This window comes from Trichoderma breve, chromosome 6, assembly GCF_028502605.1.
Source record: "Trichoderma breve strain T069 chromosome 6, whole genome shotgun sequence".
Taxonomy (NCBI): domain Eukaryota; kingdom Fungi; phylum Ascomycota; class Sordariomycetes; order Hypocreales; family Hypocreaceae; genus Trichoderma; species Trichoderma breve.
The window spans coordinates 1,340,871-1,364,385 of record NC_079237.1 but is presented as its reverse complement, the minus strand read 5'-3'; the positions used below and the strand labels follow the sequence as shown (position 1 = coordinate 1,364,385).

Below are 23,515 nucleotides of genomic sequence, written 5' to 3'. Positions count from 1 at the left end.
GTGGGCAGATTTTGTGTGTCACTACTGGCCGGACTGATACCTAGATTTTAAAACTACCTAGCCTATTCTTCATTTCCCCCTACAAGGCTGCACAATCTATAGCAACTAATCCTGAGCCTATCCATACGCATCAGGTTTCCACTATGGAATGATTACAACATCCAGACTAACTTCCTCAGAGATCTCCAGTAAGAAATTGTGCCCGTCCATAGCCAAAGCTCCAATCTTCTTTAGCATTGGGCGTAACGGAGACGAGCAAATCATTGCCCTTTAGCCCACACTCCTTTTCCAGCCTCTCTCCCAAAGCTGCATACATCGCTATCTTCTGATCGCGATTCCTTCCCTGCGCAGAAATTTGGATGCTGACAATATCATCCGTACGTTCAAAGCCAAGACCAGTATCCCAGCAGATGACTTCCCATGGCTCGTGCTGGCTGAAGATCTGCAAAAGATTAATACTGCACATGTAAAAGGCTCAGGTACAATTTACAAACCTGGTACCTATCCCTTTCGGGAGCAGCAAATGTATCGATGAGGACTTGTTGGATCACATCTCCCATCTTCTTTAGTTGTTCGGGGCTTCTGCGTCCCCTGATGACGTCAATCTTGACAAAAGGCATAATCGATGAAATAGTAATAGTTCGGAGATTTAGGTAGTTTAACTTTGAGATACTGAGATATTACTGGTAACTCATTTCAAGTTGATACCTGCAGTATTTATCCTCCATTGATATCATCCGCTTGCTTCGCTAAGATAGCTTCTCTCGACTATTTTACCGACACATCATGACGGCGTTCTACGGCAGCATACCTGGCCACCCCATTTTTCATCTCATGAAAATTTGTAAATTCCAAGCAACTTCTTCCTTTTAGTGCAGTATAGAACAACTATTATTTAATATTGGTTGTGGTCAAGTTTACAACTGCCCATTATAGTATACTAAAGAACTTGCGTCTCTTGTTTCACAGTACAGATACAAACTACCGATCTGAGCAGCGCCCGATTCTAAACTATTACTAGTGACACCTTTCCACTTTGGGGCAGTAGATCCCTTGTTTTCATGCTCTCTTACAGGACTCTAGCTCAGTGCTAGTCAGCCTTTTTGGAGCTATATTGCCCTATAACTCACTTGCACGTACTGTAAACGTAGTCTCAGTCAATGTCTCTGTAGATTTATCATCACAAGGCAGAACAAAGCTCAAAAATTCTATGTAAATTTGGAAGGCATTTGTAAGCCAATGATTCAGTATCATAAATCCTGGCTTCTCTTTATTCCAGAATGACACTTAATAATTCGGCAGTTAATATTCGGCGGAAGAATTTGTCAGAAAGCGGCGTAATACTCCCCATGCGAGACGAGACTCACAGTCCAACCAAATGAGACTTTTTGAAGAAGCATCATTGAGCTCTCATAAAGTATTGGTCAAGGGGGGATTTTTTAGTTATCGTATGGCATTATCTCCAGGCAGGAAGTTTTTCATTCTTGAGCACCATTGACTTCTCGACATCCTTTCCGCCATGGAGTTGACACCAACAATTGCAGACTTACTGGAGCGTAACAAGTGTGTATGCTCACCATATACGTCGACCGAAACGAAAATATTAACAAATGTCCAGAATAGTAGCAGAGAATCACAAGCCGTCGCCGTATCACACAGAACCTGGCTACGGAAAAAATCCATCTTTGATCAGTAAGGTCCCAATTTGTTTCTCGAAGCCCGAAATAAATTTTCTGCTGATATCATGTATACTTACCCACATCGAAATGATTCAGTTACATGCAATGATCGCCGGTGTATACCGGAGCGATTCTTCAATATTCAACCTGGTGGTAAGAATGAGAATGCAACAGTAAGAAATGGCTATTAATATTTGACTCGTAGAAGTTGTTGTCCACCGGAATGCTGGTGGCAGCGTTCAGCACGCCCTCAGAGATATCATCATTCTAGACGAAGTCTTGGGCCTCAAGGAAATAGCCATTGTCCACCATACCGACTGTGGCACTCTTCGATTTAGAGATGAAGACGTACGGAAGTCCCTCAAAGCGAAGACCGACCCTAAGCACTGGCCGAAAATTGATGCGATGTATATAGGTGCAATTACCGAGTATGTTTCACAATTTCATCTACTAATTGATCATTTTAGGAAGTAATGATACGATCATATGTTAACCATTGTCATAGTGTCGAACAAAGCGTTCGAGATGATCTTGAATGGCTTAGAACGACGCCTTTTGTGAGGAAGGATTTGGTTGAAAGAACATTCGGGTTCATTTTTGACGTTAAAACAGGGTTAGTTAGCCAAGTGTCCGATTAGCCATAACAAGGGAAGAAGAGAAGAACTTCAATTGTGAGTGGCTCTGAGTCTTTACAGTGAAAGCACTCATCATGAGACGATATTCTGAGAGCAACAGGTATAAGCACCAAGATATTTTTATTTATAGTAGAGTTGACTTGAGCAAAATTTCCTACTTTTTTTTGTGTTACATTTTCATCTGAGCCCGTTCAGACAAGTAATTGTCAGACAAAAGGAACATTCAGTCATCTTCGGCATCACGAGGATCATGCTCCTTCCAAAACTTCTCATAGTCGTCCCAACTCTGCGAGGGGAATGCGAGCGGCACAGTGATAGGGCCAAACGGAATGCCAGCCTGTTCAAACTCTTTGAGGCGATCTTGGGTCGCTTTTCTGGTCTTGTTGACGCTGTACACCGAAATTCGGTGACAAGAATGCGTAACGTGCAAGCCCCAATTCCAAGCTGTGCGAATGAAAGTCGGCTGGGTGTTCAAGGCACTATCCCAACAACGGCACACAATCTCAACCCAGCCCTCGACGTCGCAAGGAAGTTCATACTCCCACGTGCGCCACGTCCACTTCCGCTTCTTGGAGAGATTTTCGAGCGGTATAGTGTACCAATTGAATCCACCGTCTGCCGACAGTTCGACACGTTCAGGCCATCGACCTCCGCCGGAATAAGCCCAGCCCTTGCAGCGGATCTTGCCGTTGTGGATGACGACTTGCTTAGTCCACGGCGACATGATTGCAGAACTGACGGGCATTTCTTGAATCTGAATGCCATCCGTCAACTTGAAGTTGTGCTTTCCCACCTGTTGGGGGAAGTAGAGGTACTCTTGGCTCTGGACTGGTGCTCGGGAGGGCTCCTTGATGGCCTTGATGCGGTAGAGCCATTTGACACTCCTAGCTCCAATGTATCCAAACACAACAATACGGAGAGGATATCCATGAATGGCAGGCAAAATCTCGCCATTCATCTCCCACGCAAGCATGACTTCGTTTGCTTTCACCTTGGACCATGGAACGCTGACGAGGTAGTTCATAACCTTGTCATCCTTGAAATAGGTGTCGGCGCCGTAGAACTCCAAATGCTTGGCACCATCGATTAAGCCTCCGCATTCTTTGATGACCTTCTTGAGACTGATACCAACATATTTCGCAGTGCCAATAGCACCCTCAGCCCAAGGTGCTTGAGGCACTTCGTCACCCTGGCCAGGGTATAGGAGAATCTGCTCAATGCGGCGGGTTCCGGAGCACTGAATGGTGATGGTCTTCTCCATACGCGGAAACCTGGACTCGTCCATGAGGTCGTCCAGCGTGTATTCACGAGGCTTTGCGACAAGACCATCCATGGTGAAACTGAACTTGTCCTTGTCGATGAGCGGAATGCCTCCGTGGTTTCTCACAAAATGAAGTGAATTGGGAGTAATCGCCTTGTCAGTTACAAGGCGCTTAGGCGGCTCTCCATTGTATGGGAACTGCAAAAGATGGAGCATGTCGGGATGCTTCTCCTTGAGGACCGTGGCCCATGAGTCGTCAGGAATATCCGTCAGCTCACCGCCAACGGCATGATGCCACATCTTCCAATGAGTTCCCGGAAGAACCGGGTTGGTTCCAGGAATGGGACCAAGTTGGAATTCTGGATTGGGTGGAAAGGTCTGCGAGGTGAGAATCTTGTGCGCGGCAGCCTTTTTGTCAGGATAATTCTCCCACTCGACGAATCTTGGTTGGTACATGTAGTCAGTACAGATGCCATCCAGACCATGGGGTTCATTCACACTGCTACGGTTTATGATGACTTACCCAACCCATCCCTCGCGCTCTCTGGTAAAGAGCTTCTCAGGGTCACCCACGGCTTTGATAGCCTCTTCATTCTTGCTCAAGGGCCCAAAGGTCTGAATAGTCAGAGGCACGTTCTTGGGCCCGGTCATGTCAAGGACCGGGAGCTCAGCTCCAGCAAGTCCTTGCTCAATCTTCCACTCATCTGGTCGATTTGTGGTCTTCATTTCTAAATCAGGCATAACGGCGTCGATCTTTTCAACTTTTTTTCAGAAGGGGCCCAAGTGAGCAGTGTGTATTAATTATGCTTGAGTTAGAATCGTCACACTGCCAGCCAAGTAGCGACAACTCGATCTTATACCTAATTCACCAGCCAAAGCGAGAATGTGCGCCCAGAAACAAGCTCCATTGCTTCTGCTATCAATTAGCTTTCCATGACCCGGAGCTTCACAGTCGACCGATCTACCAGTGAACGTCATGGCGAATGTAACCGAACGATCGGCCCAATCACCTTGAGCGCAATTCAAGATATACTTTTCCTGCATGCGGTGGCTTAACCAGCTCCCAGCTCTTCACCCGTCCGGATTGGTGTGAAATCCATGGTTCGCGTCAGACCTGCAGGCCAGCTCGCAAACTAGTCGAACTCTGCGTTGTTAGTTTCGTCACCAATTCCGTCGCTGGAAGACGCGGGAAGCGATGCGGGGGAGCTCAGCCAGCCATCAACCTTCATCGACAGCGATGATGAAATTTCGATATGAGAATGACGGGTTACAGAATGTGCTGCATGAAATTACAAAAGCCAGCATATCTGGCGGTCGTACAATGGGATTTTTGAAGATGTTGACCATCCTTAGATGCAAGGTCAATTGAAGTGAAATATTGACAAACACTATGGTGAGCTGCAACCTACGCACTTGTTGTGACAATATCTGGACTTTGTGCTAAATATTTCAAGTCTTCCTCTAACCCAACTGCCACTTTGGCCAATGGTAAGGGACCAATTGGGGCATTCTTCTAACTACCAATTGTTTATCTTATGTTAACTGTGAATCTCTAGGCCAGCCAGCCAATCCAGGCCAAGTGCAGCAAGTCCGCTATGGACAAACCAACGGTGGCTTGGTCCTCTTGAGCGATACCTATACTATCGAAATCCTCGCCCATTTTGCACGTGAACGCATTCCAGAGCGGTAGGAGAAGCTTCATTGCTACAACACAAGCACATGGCTCATTCTCTTTCACAGGAGCGTGCACGCAAAGGCTGCTGGTGCCTTTGGCGAGTTTGAAGTCCTCGAAGACATCTCTGATTTGACCGATGCAGACTTTCTCACTGGCATTGGAAAGAAAACCAAGGTTCTGACTCGCATCTCCACAGTCGGTGGTGAAAAGGGATCCAGCGATACAGTTCGAGATGTTCGAGGTTGGGCAACAAAGTTTTATACTGAGGAGGGTGTACAGGATTTCGTCTTCAATGACCTTCCTGTCTTCTTCATCCGGGACCCGATCAAGTTTCCTTCCATGAATCGAAGCCACAAGAGACACCCGCAGACCAATGTTCCTGATAACTCCATGTTCTGGGACTTTCACAAAAACAACCCGGAGGGTATTCACGCTTTGATGCACTTGTTTGGACCGCGTGGTATCCCAGCTTCCCTGAGGAACATCAATGGCTTTAGTGTTCACACTTACACCTTAAACAAATCTGTGAGTCAGGTCTTTGATCTGATATGGCACTCATTCAAAAATTAACAATTTATAGGATGGAAGCTACGTCTATGTCAAGTGGCACTTCAAGCCCGACGATGGGATCAAGAATATGGATCCAAAGGTCGCCGTCCGCCTCGCTGGCGAAGACCCAGACTACCATGTCAAAGATCTCTTCAAAGCCATCGAGAAGGGCGATTACCCAACCTGGTCGGTGTGCATCCAGGTCATGAAACCAGAAGACGTCAAGTCGGCGCCCATTGACATTTTCGACTGCACTTATACTTGGCCATATGAGAAATATCCTCTGCGTCGCGTTGGCCGCTTGACCTTGAATCAAAATGTTCGTGACCGTGACGCATATACTACTCCATACTCAGAATACTGATGTTACGTCTTCGTAGCCGAGCAATTATTTCCAGGACATCGAACAGGCCTGCTTCTCGCCGTCTAACATGGTCCCAGGCATCGGGCCCTCCGCAGATCCGGGTATGTACTCTTTTCGCTCTCGTTTGAGAATTCCGTATCATGGCTAATAGAGATAACTGTTCAGTCCTTCAAGCACGCATGTTCAGCTACCCAGACGCCCATCGCTACCGTGTTGGCCCCAACTACTTCCAGCTCCCACCCAACAGGCCAACTAACAAGGTGTACGCACCATATGTGCGGGATGGTCCCGGAACCATCAACGGGAACTACGGGGGTGATCCTGATTACGTCTTCTCACAACTCCGTCCAGTTTCCAAGAGCGCCAGGATTCAAGTGCCGCTTCAAGAAAAATGGAACGGACAAGTAACGCCTTTTGCGACGTCGGTTACCGACAAGGACTTTGAGCAGGCTCGCAAGCTTTGGGAGATTATCTGCAAAGAAGAGAACGGCAAGGAGCAGCTCCTTCATAACATCCTTCCCACGCTGGTGGATATTCCGGCAAGCCTGAGGAAAGAAGTGCTGGGTAAGTCATATGAATGATAACCCTTATCTATATTCTTACACAATTCTGACGCTTGTGAAGACTACCTTGGACGTGTCGACAAGACCTTGAAGGATTGCCTTGAGCAAGGACTTAAGGGCAAATAGTGCGAGTCACTACCTGAAAGAAAAATTGGCCTGGAATATTGTTATGCATATCACAGAATGATGGATTGACTTCATACCTATTGTAGTTTAGGACCAAGTGAAAAATAATTTCAAGTATGATGAAGCGTGAAAGTTTAATACTTCTAGTGAATAAGTGAAGGCTGTTAATGTGGTACTATGAATAAGCAAATGAACTGTTCAAACTCCAAGCATCATTTACCAAAATGCAATTACGCCAGCCCGCCGATTCTTCTCCCTTCTCGTGATATCGTTAATCAGTCAGCTCGATGAAGTTGAAAGGCGCAACACCGTTTACATTCCTGTTCTCCCGAGCTCTTTACACCAGAGTCTAAACTTCCACTTCTCAATCATTGATCTTTGCTGCCCATCCTGTACTCCCGCTTTGTTTATTCCTGTCGCAGTTTCGCACCACATAGTCTTTGTATTGACGACAGCTCTGGCTACCCAGATAGTTTGCGCCATAAACAGTCCTCCTGGAAGGTCATTTTCCTTGCATGGAGTAGCAGTATCGGAATCCAGTCCCATGGCCAGTCTAGCCAGTGACTGACACTCCAACTCAATGTGAGGATAGCGAGTTGGCGCAAGGGAAGTCAGTAGCCGCCTCTTTAGCATACTGCACATAGTATGAGTACCTAGCAAGACTTGCCACGGCATGTACCTTCTTGATGAGTCCCAGTGAGCAGCAAACTTTGGTGCCATCAAAGGACTATCTTTCGAACAAATTCGCTCTGCCACGGATTTGTGTCGTCGCAGTAAGCCTGCCCACATGTCCAAGTGATCGAGGTCCCTCTGGATGCGCTTGATTGTCGTTTCAATGATGGATGGCCGGGGCTCGACGGGTGCAAGCACCAAATCTGTGACCAGTTTGAATATGTTTGGCCCATAGACGAGACTTGACCACAATTCATGCATAAGCTCGCTCTGTGTCGAAGGGATCGATGGGTCGTTGCAAATGGCGGCGCGAAGGACTCTTTTCCATGGCTCTTCGGCCAGGAAACAGAGTTTATTGCTGAGGAATGCTTCGGTGACCTTGAAAGACGACATGTTAATCATGAGCCTCTTTGTGACTATACCACAGCAGCAATACATGTAGACGTACTATCGGACCAATATGAGCCATGAACAAAGCCAGTTCAAAGTCTGTTTGAAACCTATCGGGGCCCCGAAGCTGAATCAGCCGGGCAGCGCCTCCAGCATGACATATCCAAGAATTCATCTGTGGTTGAGAATTCAAAAGCTACAAAAGACGAGATAATATGGCAGGTTAGCAGAGGGACGAGTGCGACATCAGCCGAACGTTGGTCTCATCAGCGCCGTACCTCAAAGACTCCAAGCAGCTCTGTGGCGTACAGCGTCTCTTGAGACATTCGTAGTGCGTCATCATCGATTGCTTTCTGAACCTCATTCAGAGCCTTAGCGTAGTGACAAAAGACTATCCCATCTTCTTCCTCAGAAGCACAGTTCGCGACCGAAACCCGAGTAATCTGATTCAATCTTGCCACAAGGCAATCGACGGTGTAAGTCAAGGCAGCGACCTTTCCATATCGACTAGGCAAATAAGATAGTAACCTTCGGCTCTGAAGATGTGACAGTGGCGACGTAGAAAGCACATCTCCAGCCCGTCCGGAATTGGAGGTGAAGCAAGAGATGCTGGCGAATCCGAGATGCAGACTTGTTAAGGGCGCTATCAGTTCCAAGATGGGAAACTCGGCATTCATTTTCCGTTCAACGTCATTAACAAATATAGTATGGAGGCGTACGATTTGCTGCTTGGTAGTTTGTGTGTCGTCGTCTACTGCTTTCTTCTTTTTCGTCGGCTTATGCTTGCGTGGCTGGCTTTTGCCTCCTTTTACAGCGGCCTTGGAGCCATGGCAAAGACTTGGATCATCTTCTCCACGTAACACGGACTCTGGATACTGTAGGACATTCCCGCGATAATTTTTCCTTTGTTTCCGCGTGGTGGCCACATTCTTCATGGCATGGCGACGGATCAAGGTGCGCGACTTGGGATCCTGGGGGACTCTGTGGTTGTCGTAACTCACCCAGGAGAAAGTTGCGGGTGCCTCCATTGTCATTTAATATCGAGGATTCTCAGGGATTTAATATGGTGTTAGTGAGGATCGTTTGCAACGATGCCAACCCGATTTGGACACATGTTCTTCAGAGAGATACAAGGGAAGAGTCATGATATCGTCTGGAATGGGGAATGGGAGCTACAACTGCTCGACTTTGGCAATTCGTCTGCCAAATCATCGACGAAAAGGATTACACATCTCGCAGTTGGAGTTCTAGGCACTAAACTATTTTGGGGCAGTAGATGCCTTGTTGTGCTTGTCCACAGTGCAAGCCACTCAGACTCTTAGACAGCGTTGATGATTCGACTGCTGATATAAGGCAACATAGTTCCCAAAGTCTAATGATGAGGCTCCCGCCATTGATTGATATATACCAAAATGGTATTCAGTCTCCGAAAAGCTACCAATGACAAAATTATTTGAGATTCGATAGGTGATACGCAGGTAATCTCAGAGGTATCCACCGAGTCTCGTATCAACCATTGAATTTCATTTTCGTATAGCATTCCCGGGTAGGCCGCCAACTTGGTGAGAGCTTCAACTGACCCCAAGCTCCATGCTTGTGTAGCTTCAAAGACTCTCAAAATTTGTGTAATGCGGAAAGATATCAATAACATTGTTTTCTTTCTATGGAATTGCTACTCGTTCTCTAAGATTGTCCAGTTTGACAAAGCTTCCTCTTGGCTCTCCACAGCCGTCTACTATATCGGAATGGCGGCATGAGTATAATCTGTTCTGCAATCACTACTGGGCGGATGAATGAAATAAAGCTGGCCCGTCGCATTGATGTCATCTGCCCAAACTTGCCTCATTTCAAGTAATTAATTACCTATTGTAGATCGTCAGCGAACTTTGTTGAGCTTCTTGTGCTAGGGGGGCTTTTAGCTTGGGGCGTCGTGTCGCCGTCCAGAGACTCCAAACGTATCACCACAGTCGCACAAATGCCGGGCGCAATCCCTGTATATGACAAGCAACAGGCTAGTACAGTATTACATCGGGATTGTTTAACTTGTACTTTAACGGCTACCTTAGTTACCTATTTGCCTATCTACCAATGCACAGCTTCGGCATTGAACACAAGCTGCATGTACAGACTTACAGTAGCGTGCAGCTTCAGCTATCACGACGAGAAAAAGAAGAGGCCCGGAATGGGGTCAACTTGCAGCCGACCCGGACCCCTACAAGTTACAACCCTTCCAGCTCTATTCGTCCTTCTCCACCAGACTACGAGAAAAAACAAATTTTGGAATCCCTGCTCACGCCACCAAATCAGCGGCCGCGACTCCGTCTCCAGCCCGTTCGCGCGGCCGAATCAGTGCTTCGATCGCTTCTCCAGCCGCAGGGGCTCTTGGTGGGATCCCGGTCCCTGCAGCAGCAGCCAAATCCGTGATCCCGTGCCTGCAGCCAGAAAACTGAGGTGATGATTGATTGGTGTGGGCCGGGCTGTCGAAAGGGGGCCGTCTATCAATTGTCAAATCTCCCGTGAGCCCGCTAACAGGCAGCTATTGAACGATTGTGCTGCTCTGTTCTGCTCTGTTCCGTTCCTTTCTGTCCTTGTTCGTTCGTGATTGCTGCTGGCTGGCTTTTGTCTTTGTGCTTTGTGCGTGTCTTTTGTGCCCGCGTGTCTCAGACACACAGCAGGCGTGAATATCTCCTTGGCCTGCAGATGCGTGAGTGCAACCTGGATACACAATTTGCATTTGCATTTGCGTTTGCATCTGCATCTTGAATAGACGACGCAGCTAACGTTTGGACTGTGCTAGTCTCCGGTCAAATCTCCCAGCCTTCTTTGTCTCAAGCGCCGCTGAGTTGACTGACGGTCCATGCTCCGAACCGCTCGTCTCCGCCCTCTTTGTCTTTGGCTGCATCCGAGCTTAGACTATCGCACGCCTCATAGCTGAAAATAAGAAAAAACCCTTCTTTTTTTCTTTTTTTGTCTCTCGACGGCCCGGGTTCACTGGCATTGGTTGGATTGCCCTGCACCGTGTCCCGTGTGCGAGTGCAAGTGTGGGGGAAAGGGAATTCATTCATGCACAACCAAGACGCTCACAGACGTTTGTTTGCTGCCCGCCGGGGCCAGAAGAACGTGGCTGCGTGCGCCAATTTCACCTGCGTTGCAGCCAGGCGAGACACTCCCGTCGGTCGACATTAGACACTCGCCGTCTCAGGCCCGTTGGACACGTCGCCCTGCGGCTGGCCGCTGCTGCTGCTGCTGCCCACCATGGATCGCACCTCTATAGATACCATGCCCCCTATCCCAACACGCACCCACCGGGTTCACTCGTCCCAGCGCAGCCGCATATCGTCAACGCCCACCTCTGCCGCCCGGAAACGATACGCCATTCCTCCTGGCAGCCCGGAAATCATCTCCAGCCTCATCCAGAGCCTTAGCGCTATTGCCGAGCCTGCCAACCACCACTTCGACAACGGCTTGGTGCCCACGAACTTGTCCCTGCCAACGAGCCCAAATCCCCGTCCCCATTCCAGCTCTAGGCGCGGCTCTGGTAGCTTCGGTGTCGACTACGGAGCGTACAAGCAGCGTTCTCTTCATGAAGACCACGCTGGGCCCGTATCCCTTGACGATCTTGCTGCCAGCCCGCCTGTTATCCGCACCGCTAAGCCCCCGAGCGGTTTCTCCCCTTTGACCGCACCCCAAAGCCCTCGGAGCCACCGCAGTACCAGCCGGGAGAGTGGCTTCAGATCCTTTATACGTAGCGCCGCAACCTCTCGCCCCTCGTCAACGGGCTCCTTTGCATCCAAGAATGATGATGCCCGCAGTATCGGAAATCTATCTGTAGAACGTGGCTCGGCGCCGCATCCGGAGCTTAGGCCACGCCGGTCACTCGATAGCTGGGGGAAAAAGTCCAGTCGGGGCAGCAAGGTGCTCAGCTATATGGGCTCTAAAGAGCACCTTCGTGAGCCGCAAATCGATAGGAGACGAGCTTCTTCTACCCCGATAGTTGGCGGCAGTTCAGCAGCAGCAGGGGGTAGCATTCACAGCGCAAGCAAGACGGATAATTTCTTTGCGGGAGGCGCCATCAACGAGGAACCAGCGCCAATTACTACTGATGATTCCCTACTGGGAGACGGCCTGCATCACATCCCGGTTCGTGATTCGAGCCTGCGCAACTCGAGCTCAAGTAGAAAACGAGCCAGCACCCGACGATCAATGAAAGAGGGCGAGGCATCTATAAGTGATAAGATCGTCGAAACTAGCGAGTCGGGTTACGGTCGCGACTTTTCGAAAATGAAGCACCGACGCTCAGATTCAGACACCGGCAAGACGTTTTTATACGACGTTGAAGAGATTGCTCCCCCAAAGCTAAGGACGAAGGCATCTAGTACGTATCTGAGTGTGGATTATATCGCAGAAGAGAGACCGGACGAGCTCGAGGACGATGGAGCTCCCTTCCCATCCGTCTCGCAGGGACGCCGACGAGATGAGCTTGATCGCAAAGACCATCGACTTTCTACACGTACACATCCTGGCCCCAACGAAGGGCTTCGCCTGAAGCGCAGCAGCTCCAGACTGAAACGTCTCTCTGCGCCGCTCACTCCACAAGAGAACAAACGACCCGAGGAACCCGCTCAATCTGTCAAGCCAACAGGTTATGAGCGACCCCAATCTGCTGATTCGATTGATGATGCTGTTGAGTCATACCTTTGCTCGCCGCGCTTATCCCAGAAAATTCGCCATCCTCAAACCGGCCGAATCATTTCGTTCTCAGAAGTTGGAGACCCGGAAGGATTTGCAGTGTTCTGCTGTGTAGGAATGGGCTTGACAAGATACATTACTGCTTTTTATGACGAGCTAGCGTTGACGCTGAGGCTTCGTCTTATTACACCTGATCGACCTGGGGTGGGAGACAGTGAGCCTTATACTGACGGGACAAGCACACCCCTCAGTTGGCCTGGTAAGTTGTGACGCCTTGACGAGATTGATACAATATTGATACGTGAATGCCTGCTTACCGCTAGATAGATGATGTATACGCAATTTGCCAGACCCTGAAAATCACCAAATTCTCCCTTATGGCTCACTCCGCTGGCGCCATCTACGCCTTGGCCACGGCTCTTCGCATGCCCCAGCACATCCGAGGCAAAATCCACCTTCTTGCACCTTGGATTCCGCCTTCACAGATGAATGTTTTTGGATCGTCACAGGCTAACCCGCCGTCACACACGCTTCCAACTGCTCAGAGAATTCTGCGGGTATTGCCGACCTCTTTCCTCAAGGCAGCCAACAGCAGCTTCATGTCAGCAACTAGCTCATCCATTACAAGCTCTCTGCCAAAGAACCCTCGCCGGACGAAGCGCAAAACGGGACAGAAAGACGGTAACAGCCGAAATGCCACGCCGTCCACGGACAAGGAGAATGCGAACCAAGCCGCGGATGGCAAGGACTCAAACGGGACACTGGTCAATGACGGGGATTTAGCAGCTACCAATGGCGCTGACGGCTTGGACAAGGCGCTGCCTCAAGTCCCAGCTGGTAGCGACGCACCCCCAGTTATGGATCCCCTCGCTGAAAAGGAGCGACAACAGACTTACGATATACGACTGACACATGCCATTTGGGAGCTTGCCACGACGAATGCGAATCCAGCAGTCGATTTGCTTATCTGTCTGGAAAGACGACACACGATTGGCTTCCGATACGTCGACATTACTCGCCCCGTGATTATTCGCCACGGTAGTAGAGATACCAGAGTACCTGTTGAGAACGTCAAGTGGCTGGGCAAGACCATGCGCCGCTGCGAAGTCCGCGTTCTCGAAGGAGAAGGCCATGGACTGATGGCAAGCGCCACAGTCATGGGCTCCGTGTTGATGGAGATTAGCAGAGAGTGGGAAGACTCGGTGAAAGCAGCGGCGAGTGAAGGAAAGGAGCGAGAGAGAGGACGACGAGGAGCCCCAAGCAAGTGAGCTTGCGCGGTCTTTGGCATATACTTCTTTGATCGAGATATAACTGGTCATATATTGAGAGGACTTTTTTTTACTTCAAGTTTAATACTATTTAATTGGGAGGATGGAATACGGAGTTTTTATGGCCGTTGCTAAGCCTTGGACCGTTTTGGATTTAGAGATTTCCGGCGGCAGATGGCAAAGGAAGAAGAAGAAGAAGAAGAAGATAGATACCCCCGAGAGTGGAGAGGAGGAGCAAAGCGAAGCGAGCACCTATGAGAAATATGCGATGACCATCTTGTTTTACTACCTATTTTTTTTTTCTTATTATCTACGGATTGCCATCTTTATGTCAGGTCTGAATGCATCAGCGTACATGGCGATATACTTCTTGTTAATAATATTTCTCTTCTTGCTCACATGAATGAATATGAATGCCGTGCTTGAGTTTCTCCTGAATTTTCGAAGATTGTTTATAGACATGATTCTGCTAATGAATACCACGACCCGTTCAACCCTTTGAGTACACCACGCAGAGAATGTCCATCGAGACTGATTAGATGATTTGCTTCCCACTCAAGCATCAGCCAATACTCTCGTCCAGTCAAACTTCCTCCATCCCTTCTTGAATCCATCAACCCTATTATCAAGCTTCGCCCACCTTCCTTGCTTCTTGATAATGTGCGCATCAGCATCCACAATCCCACCAATAATCTCCCTCGCAAAAAGATCCCCCTTAGGCCAACGATCCGCGTTCTCAACAACATGACCTAGACCGCCATCCAGCGTAAACCACACGTGAAAGTACGGCATCTCCTTGGCAATACACCGGCGAAACGCCGAGCGGCCCATGCCGTCCCGAGCCTTGGCGCCCGTGTCAATGATCTTACGATGCTGAGACCATTCTTCGTCAGACGAGAGAAAGGCCTCCTTGAAGAAGGCGGGGGCCATGGCGCCTTGGTCGTAAGGGATAGGAATGGCCATCATGGCAGCGTGTAAGTGCCTGTGCGGCGCCGCGGCGTTTTCGTAAAAGATGACTTCGCGGCCTTGGTCGTGATACATCCTAGTGAGGCTCTTCATGAAGTTGCGAATCTCCTCCCACTCGTCGTCGTCGCACTCGAGGAGGTTATTCCGATGCGCTGTGGGAACAATAACAGCACCTCCCTCGCTGATTTCAGGTTCCGTGGGCAACGTCATGAAGACGCGCGTAGCAAGCGAAACGACGGGCGCAATGGGTGGCAGTCCCTTGTCCTCCTTGTGGCATAGCGGGCAGTTCTCCAGGATGCGGTTCATCTTCTGGAACTCGCTGACGGCCATGTTCTTGAGGTTGACCTCGCTCTTGTGTATGCGCTTTGCGAGCTTTTCGGCGTTTTCATCCATGTATTCGAGATCATCGTCAAACTTGGCGTCCTTGGCGATTCGTTCGGCGAGCCGCAAGCCTTCACCTCCGGCTTGGCCCTTGGTTCGGCGTTCCTCTTGAAGCATTTGCTCAATCGTCATGTCTGTGTTTTCTTCGACGAGGCCGCGCTCACGTCCACGCTTGGTGTCAACAGCCTTGACCTCTGCGCGAGTGCCGGCGAGTTGGCGACTCTCCATGACACCCAGCACGACAGCTTCAGGTGCATTGGAGCGAGGAGCTGCCGCGGCAGCGGCTGCAAGGTTGTATTCTTCTTCCAACTGAGCGGCGTTGGGTGCCTTTCGTAGCTTTGCCTTCATCATCTGCGCCCTCAGTCTGTTCAATGCCGTTTGGTCCATCGGAACAACAGCAGGCTGAGCTGGGTTTTCTTGTATAATCTCGCCTTGACGAATTTCTCTGACAGGTTCCGAAGCTCTCTGATCCTTTATCCGTTCCTTGTAGAATTCTCCCGTAGGCTTGTCTTTTGTTTTGGCATCCTCGCCGTATAACCGCCTCCGTTCCAGCTCTTCTTTTTCCTCGCGCGCGTCATCAAAGAATTCCAAGCTGCCGAATCGTTTTAAAGCAATTTCTTCAACTGATTCCCCTGTTTCTTCAGCGGTATTGTAGACGGCTTTCAGCTTGGTCATTCGCCATGATGAGCCAGCGTCACCAAAAGTGTAGTCGACTGTCCTAGCGGAGGGCTGCTCTAAGCCAGCTGACGACTTGCCGCTGTTTAGGTCCTCAAGATGACCTCTGTTGATCTCGCGACTTGATATCACTCGTTTGGGAGGTTCTGGAGTCGGTGACCGGGGCTTGTTCTGTCCAGGGCGATGGACATGTTCGACTTCGAAGGCAGATGGCGCTGTCATCCAGGCATCTCGCTCCAGAGGCTTCGAGTCGCCGGAAGACTTCTCCTCGTCTGATGGCTTTTGACGTTCGTCGTCTCGATGGCGCCGGCTGCGTTGCTCGTCAGCATTATCGTCGTCGCGTGAATGGCGGCTCCTCTTGTGCCGACGGTCATCGTCATCATCGTCGTGATGTCGGCGACGGCGATTGTCGTCTCTGTCCCTGTCTCTATCCCTATCCCTATCCCGATCTCGTTCGCGATCTCTATCTCTGTCTCGGTCTCTGCCTTTGCCTCTCTCACGATCCCTGTCGCTGTCTCGATGCCGATGTCTGTGTCGCTCCTCGCGTTCTCCGTCTTCGTCGTCTCGCTCTCGACGATGGTGGTGTCGATGCTTGTGATGACGCCGTTCGCGATCTTGTTCTGACTTGTCGCGCTCGGCCTTTTCGGCGGCGAGTTTCTGCTCGAATTCCTCTAGGCCATCCATGGCGCTGTGGGCATGAAGCTTCAATTGAGTTGACGTCTTGGCCAAGCTGGATCGAGCAAGCTCTGAGGGATGAAGCTCTGAACTTTCTTACGTCAGGGCTCTTGGAGTGGGTACCAGCTACATGCAAACAGGTGCTTCTGTAGCTTTAGCGCATGAGCCCTGTAAGGTAGCATGACATCCAGTCACGCAATAAGAAACAGCATTGACATGAAGCTGGCGATGTTTCGTGAGTCCAATTGGAAAGTGCAAAAGATAGGAAATATTGTTTTCGGGTAAGAAGATATAAAAAATTATATGATTGATAATGTTCTTATGATTGATGCATCAACGTCACCCATTCACTGCTACATCAGCTGCTTTCCTAATTTGGTAATCTCATGTCATCTATGGACGCCGAATATTGGACTTCTATTCTTTTTGTACGCTTAAACTACCATCTATTCTATTTCGACTTGTCAAAATCACTCAACATCTTATCAAGCTCTTCATGTCTGCGAATGGCATCCTCCAGCCTCGGCCAGTCTCCTCCCACCGGAGCCGCCGCCTTGTCGCTCTGCTGGTACCACTGGGCATATCTGTTGTACATCTCTCCCACCAGTTTCCCTCCTGGCACCTGCAATTCTTTCTGAAAGTCCTTCCACTCAGACTCCCATGGGATTTCTATCACCTCGTCCGTAATGGCGTCGTGAAGCTCAATCTTGACTGCGGGAACAGTGGCAGCTTGGAGAATTGGTCCGATTGGGCTGGTGATCTTCAACTCTCCCTTTTCGCCTTGGATGTACCATGTGTATGGTAATTCGCCCTTAAATGTCGGTCCGCTTCTGAAGAACGCGGACAAAGTTGCACCCTCCTGTATGTTTGCAATTCCAGGGGCAAGTTCTCCTTGGGCGGTGATCAGATCCGGGATATCACTTTGTCGTGTGCGTACTTTCACGCCATCTTTATCGACTATTTCGACTTCTGGCCATCGGATTTGGAGCTTGCTCTGGAAATCTTTGAACTCCCCCAGTACAGAGTGCACAAGGTCAATCATGTGAGCGTACAAAATGGAAAAGTGGTTGCCTCCAATCGCTCGTTGCGTAAACATGTCCTCCGTACCACCTTCAACCAGCGTTCCTGGCCGTTTGCCATGTCCCATAGCGCTGAAGCCACGAACTTGGCTATCAAGGACTTTTCCAAGTCTACCGGAAGCCAAAACTTCCTTGACCTTGGATGCTACTGGCGAGAGTCTCCCTTGCAGGCCGATGATGCTCGTGTCGCGGCCCTTGTTCTCACCCACCAAAGCGACGCTGCGCTTCAAGCTCTCAGTAAGTGGCCATTCCACGTACACAGACTTTCCCGCCCTAATAGATGGCTCGGCAGCGGAATAGTGCTTATCGACCCGAGTAACAACTGAAACTAGATCGACTTCATCATCTGCGGCAAGCTGGGCGGGATCACCATATGCCTTGACTGTCGAGGGGAGATTGAAGTGAGATCGAGCCGTTTCGGCTGCCTCTTTGCTAGAGTTGAGAAGAGCGACAATTTTATATTGAGTCTGGCCTTGAGCGGATTGGAGGTATGGCAGATGAGCTGCTGCGGCCCACGATGTGGTTGCGTTGGCTGATAGCCCAACCAACGCAACACGAATAATTTTAGAGGGCATGATATTGAAGCAGCTGCGGGACTTGGTGACAACAGTAAATAACCATGTATATACAACAGCGACAGCTGTGATTTATATGCTCACTTCTGGACACCTTTTGCCACTTAACGCCGAAAGACTCTGATGCAGTATGAGTGGTGATAGGGAGAATGAGGTCAGCGCTACAAGAGCAGCAAGATCGAACTAGATCCAATAGAGTATTTGCACAGCTGGGCAGGCCAATCAAGCGACTTGAAATCTTGGTTGTTCACTAACTCCTTAAGCTCCGGGAGTCTCCGCATTTTCTCGACCAAATCGATTTGTCTTGCTATACCTGCGCCATATAATTGTGTCAAAAAATAGGGCTCTTAATTTTGATTGGCCAACAAAGAAGATGAAGGCCTATTTTCCATGGAAAACAGTAAGGGAAGATGAGGGGCGAAATTAATGCCCACGTTGGGAAGATGTATTTGCTTCTGAGTTGCCTTTGTTTTGGAGATTTTGTAATCAGATACGAGTATGCGATACACTATCGAGCCATTAAGTTTGTTATTCAAATGCCTATTACAGCAGCAGCAGCGTCCAGATGAGTGACTACACGTATGTTATAAGCGTCGCTTTTTTCTTTTCTTTTCTTTTCCTTTGCCTAGTGTAATCCTCGTGAAAGTCGAAGATAGGTGTCAGTTTCGCAATCAACACAATTTCTCCACATGCCTCTCCTACTTGGAGTGTTTTCTGTGCACAAATAAGCTACAACACGGTACTCAAAGCTTGAGTTAAGTTACGAGCCATCAACTTGTTTAAATACCCCATGATTGAAAGTATTTCATCCCAATCATGTGTCCCGAATAATTGCACAGCTAGTATAGATGTACGAAGATGATCACATTTGTACCGTAGTATCTACCATAACATAACAAACTTAATAAAACTACCTACCTAGTATGTCCTTTAATCTTTTCGCCGCCAACCCTCCAAGATTGATAAGCTCCGCATTGTATCTGGATGTTCTCCCCCCAGTATTCGCTCCCTGGCGGAGACACACTCCTCCATCAGTGCTATGGCATCGGTTGATCTGCCCAGCTTCTCTAAGTCGCAGGCCACATTATGTTTGCTGAGAAGAGTATCCGGATGCTCTTCTCCCAGTATACTCTTCCTCAACTCCAAGCACTGAATATCTAGGTCTCTTGCCTCCTCCAATCTCTGTTGTTTCTCATAAATTGATGCAAGGTTGCTCATACTAATACACGTCTCTGGATGCTTCTCTCCTAGCACTTGCTTCCTTACTTCCAAGACCTGTGTCCCAAATTGTTCTGCTTGCGTCAATCTGCCTTGATTGACACATGACAATACAAGGTTATTCAAGACAGTAAGTGTATCTTGATGCCCCCACCCGAATATTTGGATCATTGTCTCCGCCAATTCTATCTGCAGGTCTTCTGCCTCTCCCCATCTCCCTTGTTTCATGTAAACGTGTGCAAGATTGCTTTTATTGGCTAGCGTTTGTGGATGGTCCTTCCCAAGTACTCGCGTGCTTAAATTGGTTGCGTGTGACACAATGTCTTCTGCTTCCTTCAATTTGCCTTGTCTCTCATATGTCGATGCCAGGATTGTCATACTGGTAATCGTCCTCGGATGGTCCTCTCCCAGCATTCGCTTCTTCATTTCAATTACCCTTAATGCTGAGAGTTCTGCCTCTTTGAATCGGCCTTGGTGCAAGTATACGTCAGTTAGGCTGTTTATACTTTCAATCGTGTATAAATGGTCCTCTCCTAATACTCGCTTCCTTGCCTCAGATACCTGTACCAATATGTCTTCTGCTTCCTCAAATCGGCCTTGGCGCTTATATATTGAAGAAAGACTTGCCAGACCAGTAAGGACATCAGGATGATCCTCTCCTAACACTCGCTTCCCCGTCTCAATTGTCTCTAACGCAAGGTCTTCGGCTTCGTTCAACATACCCTGGTTCTGGCATGCCAGAACAAGTTCACCTCTGATATTAATCGTTTCGATATGTTCTTCTCCAAGTTCTTGTGCTTGTATATTTGCCGCTAATCGCAAATTTTGCTCCGCGTTCTTCCATTCTTCTTTGTGGCAATAGTACCTGGCTAGTTTACGTAGAAGTCCTCCCTTGGCTATTTTCTCGGCCCTTGAATTGGTCCCATCTCTAGCCAACACAGACTTGGCATGGGGAAGATATCTTATGCATTCTTGATAAGTGTCAAACTCGCCGAATGGGTAAAGAACCGCCACGAATGTGATAGCACTTTCAGCAAACTCGGCCAGCCGGCCCTTGTTGACGAGCCATTTTCGCGTCACTAGCTGGACTAGCCGGTGCATATCTACACTTCCGTCCTTCCCTTCGGAGATGAATGAAAAGGCCTTAAGCGTACCCAATGCCTTTATGAGTCCAGCTGACACGCTACCTTGAGCATACCCTGGCTTTTGTTGCTTGCAATATTCTTCTGTGAATGTTTTCGGAATTGCTTGTCGATGTAATAAGCTCAAAAAACAGAGGATATCGCTTGCTAATGGCTGAGTTCGTTCAATTTGTCGGAATGAAAGAATCCACGCTGCCATGACTGCATGTGGGGTCTCAGAGTCTCTCCCTACAGGTTCAAAAGACTCGCTGAGCTGATCAACGAGGGCATTATCTCCCTCGTCTAACAGCTGAATGTAGTCGCTGATAGATATGGTGTTTTCTTGAATAAATGACAGTGCCTGCGCAAGAGCGAGTGGCAAATGTTCGAGTTTGGACGCCAAAAGGGTAGCATCATGTGTAGATACTTCCGTCTTTAAGATGCCTTGCACAAGCTGGTGCGCCTCGTCTTCTGTCATCCTGGTGACTTCAATCAGAGGGCTTCCTTGGTCGAATTTGACTCCAACTTGCTTATTTCTTGTTGTAATGAGAATATATCCGTGGTTGCAATCAGGTAGGTACTGAGCCAGCTTGTCGCCTTGTTGATGAGCTTCTGGATCGTCGCTTCTCTGAGAAGGGAAAAAAAGTTCTATGTCATCAACATTGTCGATGATCATAAGCCATTGAAGTTTATTCTGCTCTTCCAGCCACCTCTTGACCAGCAATAAAATGTCAGCTTCGGGGTTGTTTCTCCCCGGCACGCTGCATTTCTCGGCAATGAAAGCATAAGCTGCGCGGAAACGGTCGGCATTGCTAGCATGAACCCAGAAGACGGAGGTGTCTGTGTGTATATCACGTATCCAGTACGCGTAGGCTAACGCAATTTGCGTTTTTCTGTTATACGTTAGAGAATTGTCCATTGTAAGCCAGGGTGGAAAGCGTACCCCACACCGCCGAGGCCATAGAGCGAGATTCTTCTGCGTGGTTGAGAAGGCTCATGATCTTGTTGTTGGCTTAAACCGAATTGTAACTTGATTTTATCGAGGATATCTGATCTTCCAACAAAATCTGGGTTTTGTCTGTATGGAACCAGAACTAGATTGCTCTTAGCAAAAGTTACCACCTACTCTACATGCATTTATCACGTACATTTTGACGTTGTCGTCTGTAAACGATCTCGGGCTCTGACAGCCCGTCTTGAGAGCCCTCGAATCTTCATCCATACATTTCTGTAGTCGGGGTCATGTGGCCCAAATTTTACCATGTCAGAATGTGTACGGGCAATGGCGCAGATGTGCTCTGAGCCATCTTCAAATGGGCGACAGTGCGTTGCCGACGATTTGGTAACAAGAACTGCTGTAGGTCCAATCATTTTCCATTCGTTACGTTTGTCCTGTACTTCTGTTAGAGTAAAGTCAACTGTATGATGATATTTATTTAGACGTATTTACCCGTTGCGCTGTCGGCGACTCCAAAGTTTCGTAAAAGCAAAACACTTCCGAATCCCCCTTTTTACCTAGGGCATGGTAGAAATCTCGTTGCTGTATTCTAATGATCTGGGAATTAATGCGACTGATAGACTCAATCAGGAAGCGGTTCGGACCGTCCCCAACCATGGGAATGAGAGAGCTGATATCCATGCCGTCGTGTGGAGTTCCGAAGAAGATGACCCCGTATACGGCGCGTATGAGCTTCTGATCGTCTGGAATGGTCGACCTTGATAGCGATATTAAAGCCTATTGTGTCTGTCAGCAATGCGAATTATGATTCTAGGCATCTACCTCTTTTACCTGCTTGACAATAAGTCCTCCAAGGCTGTGGCCAATAAGGATAAGTGACCTAGTCGTTGGACCGGCTGCAAGTGCAAGCAAACTGCTATGAAATGTGGTGGCTAGATCCTCTAGATTTTGCATATTTTTGCTTTGAGCAACAGCAGATTCGTAACCGTATATCATAACCCTCGCCATTGGCTTATTATCGGTCTCTGAGGTGAGATACCCCGGAAGTGAGTCTCGTAGCCACATGTGAGTTCCTCCCCTCTCTTTGAATGACCCAAATGCGTGGCCCCCGAGGCCAGATAAAGCGATAACACTGGGAGGGAATTATAAACTGGCATAATACCAAACATAGATACTTACTCGATCTTGTGATCTCTCGCAGGCGGTTCATAAAGAGTTGTTAGGCCTATAAAGTCGTTATCAACCGAGACGGATCGATTGAGGTTCAGGGAGTCATTGTAATGTTCCTCAGATAACGAGAATTGGCGACTTTTGCCAGGCCACTGTTGCATATAAGAGTTTGTGAGTGTGATTGTGGCAGTTTGCGATTCAATGTTGGCTTCGCGGGCAATCGAATCTATAGTAATCACTTCTGCGAGCTCTCTGCGCTTTAAAAAGGTTCGCAATTTTTCACGATCCCAATCCAGAGGCACTCCGCTAACACGATATGTGCTGGTCTCTCTTAGCCATATATGTTTCTCGGGACGCTTGGGATTAGTGATTAATGCTCGTCTTCGCAAGACGCAATAGCCGGTCATGATTGTCAAAGCACATGTAGTAGTGATAGCCAGAAGACTCATGTTGGGTTCTCCAACGAATTCCAGGGCTTCGAGATTGGTTAGGCGCTCCTTCAAGCGTGAGGCCATAATCTTGGAATTCTCAATGAGGTCCATGGTGTCAACGTTGGCTGCAGCATGAGGAGGGGGCTTGAATAGAAAAGTGAGCAGTCTTGAGCCTCAAATATACAAGTAATTGAAGCGGGGTCGGATGATGGACAGCCTATGAGGACCATTCAGCTGATTGATGCGTGGCTGGATTGGGCAGACAGATTCAGTCCAATAACATCGTCTATTCATATTATATTCGCGAGACGCGTGAACACGGTAATCCTGGTATTTTGCTGCCTTCTTTGCTTGGCATTTTGATAGGTATCTAGGTACGTGTAGTTGCTACACCG

The 23,515-nt window shown here is 48.6% G+C and overlaps 8 protein-coding genes across 8 annotated transcripts; 2 read left to right on the top strand and 6 right to left on the bottom strand.

Moving 5' to 3' along the window:
• Positions 1–175: 175 nt before the first annotated feature.
• On the bottom strand, positions 176–620 carry T069G_09351 (tautomerase enzyme domain-containing protein; the record flags this gene model as incomplete). The annotated part of the gene is made up of 2 exons (XM_056176561.1): positions 176–442; positions 495–620. 2 exons carry the CDS (start codon positions 618–620, stop codon positions 176–178), a joined length of 393 nt encoding a protein of 130 aa, XP_056025039.1.
• Positions 621–2,537: 1,917 nt separating this feature from the next.
• T069G_09350 (oxidoreductase molybdopterin binding domain-containing protein) lies at positions 2,538–4,301 on the bottom strand (the record flags this gene model as incomplete). The annotated part of the gene is made up of 2 exons (XM_056176560.1): positions 2,538–4,017; positions 4,099–4,301. 2 exons carry the CDS (start codon positions 4,299–4,301, stop codon positions 2,538–2,540), a joined length of 1,683 nt encoding a protein of 560 aa, XP_056025038.1.
• A 664-nt stretch (positions 4,302–4,965) lies between these two features.
• Positions 4,966–6,852, top strand: T069G_09349 (catalase domain-containing protein; the record flags this gene model as incomplete). The annotated part of the gene is made up of 9 exons (XM_056176559.1): positions 4,966–4,968; positions 5,030–5,063; positions 5,132–5,261; positions 5,316–5,674; positions 5,720–5,775; positions 5,831–6,118; positions 6,180–6,264; positions 6,329–6,727; positions 6,788–6,852. The coding sequence occupies 9 exons, from the start codon at positions 4,966–4,968 to the stop codon at positions 6,850–6,852; spliced, it is 1,419 nt and encodes a 472-aa protein (XP_056025037.1).
• Positions 6,853–7,164: 312 nt separating this feature from the next.
• On the bottom strand, positions 7,165–8,942 carry T069G_09348 (uncharacterized protein; the record flags this gene model as incomplete). Its single annotated transcript, XM_056176558.1, has 3 exons — positions 7,165–7,902; positions 7,973–8,110; positions 8,193–8,942. 3 exons carry the CDS (start codon positions 8,940–8,942, stop codon positions 7,165–7,167), a joined length of 1,626 nt encoding a protein of 541 aa, XP_056025036.1.
• Positions 8,943–11,169: 2,227 nt separating this feature from the next.
• T069G_09347 (alpha/beta hydrolase fold domain-containing protein) lies at positions 11,170–13,871 on the top strand (the record flags this gene model as incomplete). The annotated part of the gene is made up of 3 exons (XM_056176557.1): positions 11,170–11,452; positions 11,504–12,862; positions 12,931–13,871. 3 exons carry the CDS (start codon positions 11,170–11,172, stop codon positions 13,869–13,871), a joined length of 2,583 nt encoding a protein of 860 aa, XP_056025035.1.
• A 555-nt stretch (positions 13,872–14,426) lies between these two features.
• T069G_09346 (uncharacterized protein) lies at positions 14,427–16,577 on the bottom strand (the record flags this gene model as incomplete). Its single annotated transcript, XM_056176556.1, has 1 exon — positions 14,427–16,577. The coding sequence occupies one exon, from the start codon at positions 16,575–16,577 to the stop codon at positions 14,427–14,429; it is 2,151 nt and encodes a 716-aa protein (XP_056025034.1).
• Positions 16,578–17,019: 442 nt separating this feature from the next.
• Positions 17,020–18,222, bottom strand: T069G_09345 (oxidoreductase family, NAD-binding rossmann fold domain-containing protein; the record flags this gene model as incomplete). Its single annotated transcript, XM_056176555.1, has 2 exons — positions 17,020–17,678; positions 17,730–18,222. The coding sequence occupies 2 exons, from the start codon at positions 18,220–18,222 to the stop codon at positions 17,020–17,022; spliced, it is 1,152 nt and encodes a 383-aa protein (XP_056025033.1).
• Positions 18,223–19,877: 1,655 nt separating this feature from the next.
• Positions 19,878–23,231, bottom strand: T069G_09344 (uncharacterized protein; the record flags this gene model as incomplete). Its single annotated transcript, XM_056176554.1, has 10 exons — positions 19,878–19,910; positions 20,008–20,099; positions 20,163–20,288; positions 20,433–20,561; positions 20,628–21,454; positions 21,505–21,655; positions 21,710–21,953; positions 22,012–22,296; positions 22,351–22,651; positions 22,699–23,231. 10 exons carry the CDS (start codon positions 23,229–23,231, stop codon positions 19,878–19,880), a joined length of 2,721 nt encoding a protein of 906 aa, XP_056025032.1.
• Positions 23,232–23,515: the final 284 nt, after the last annotated feature.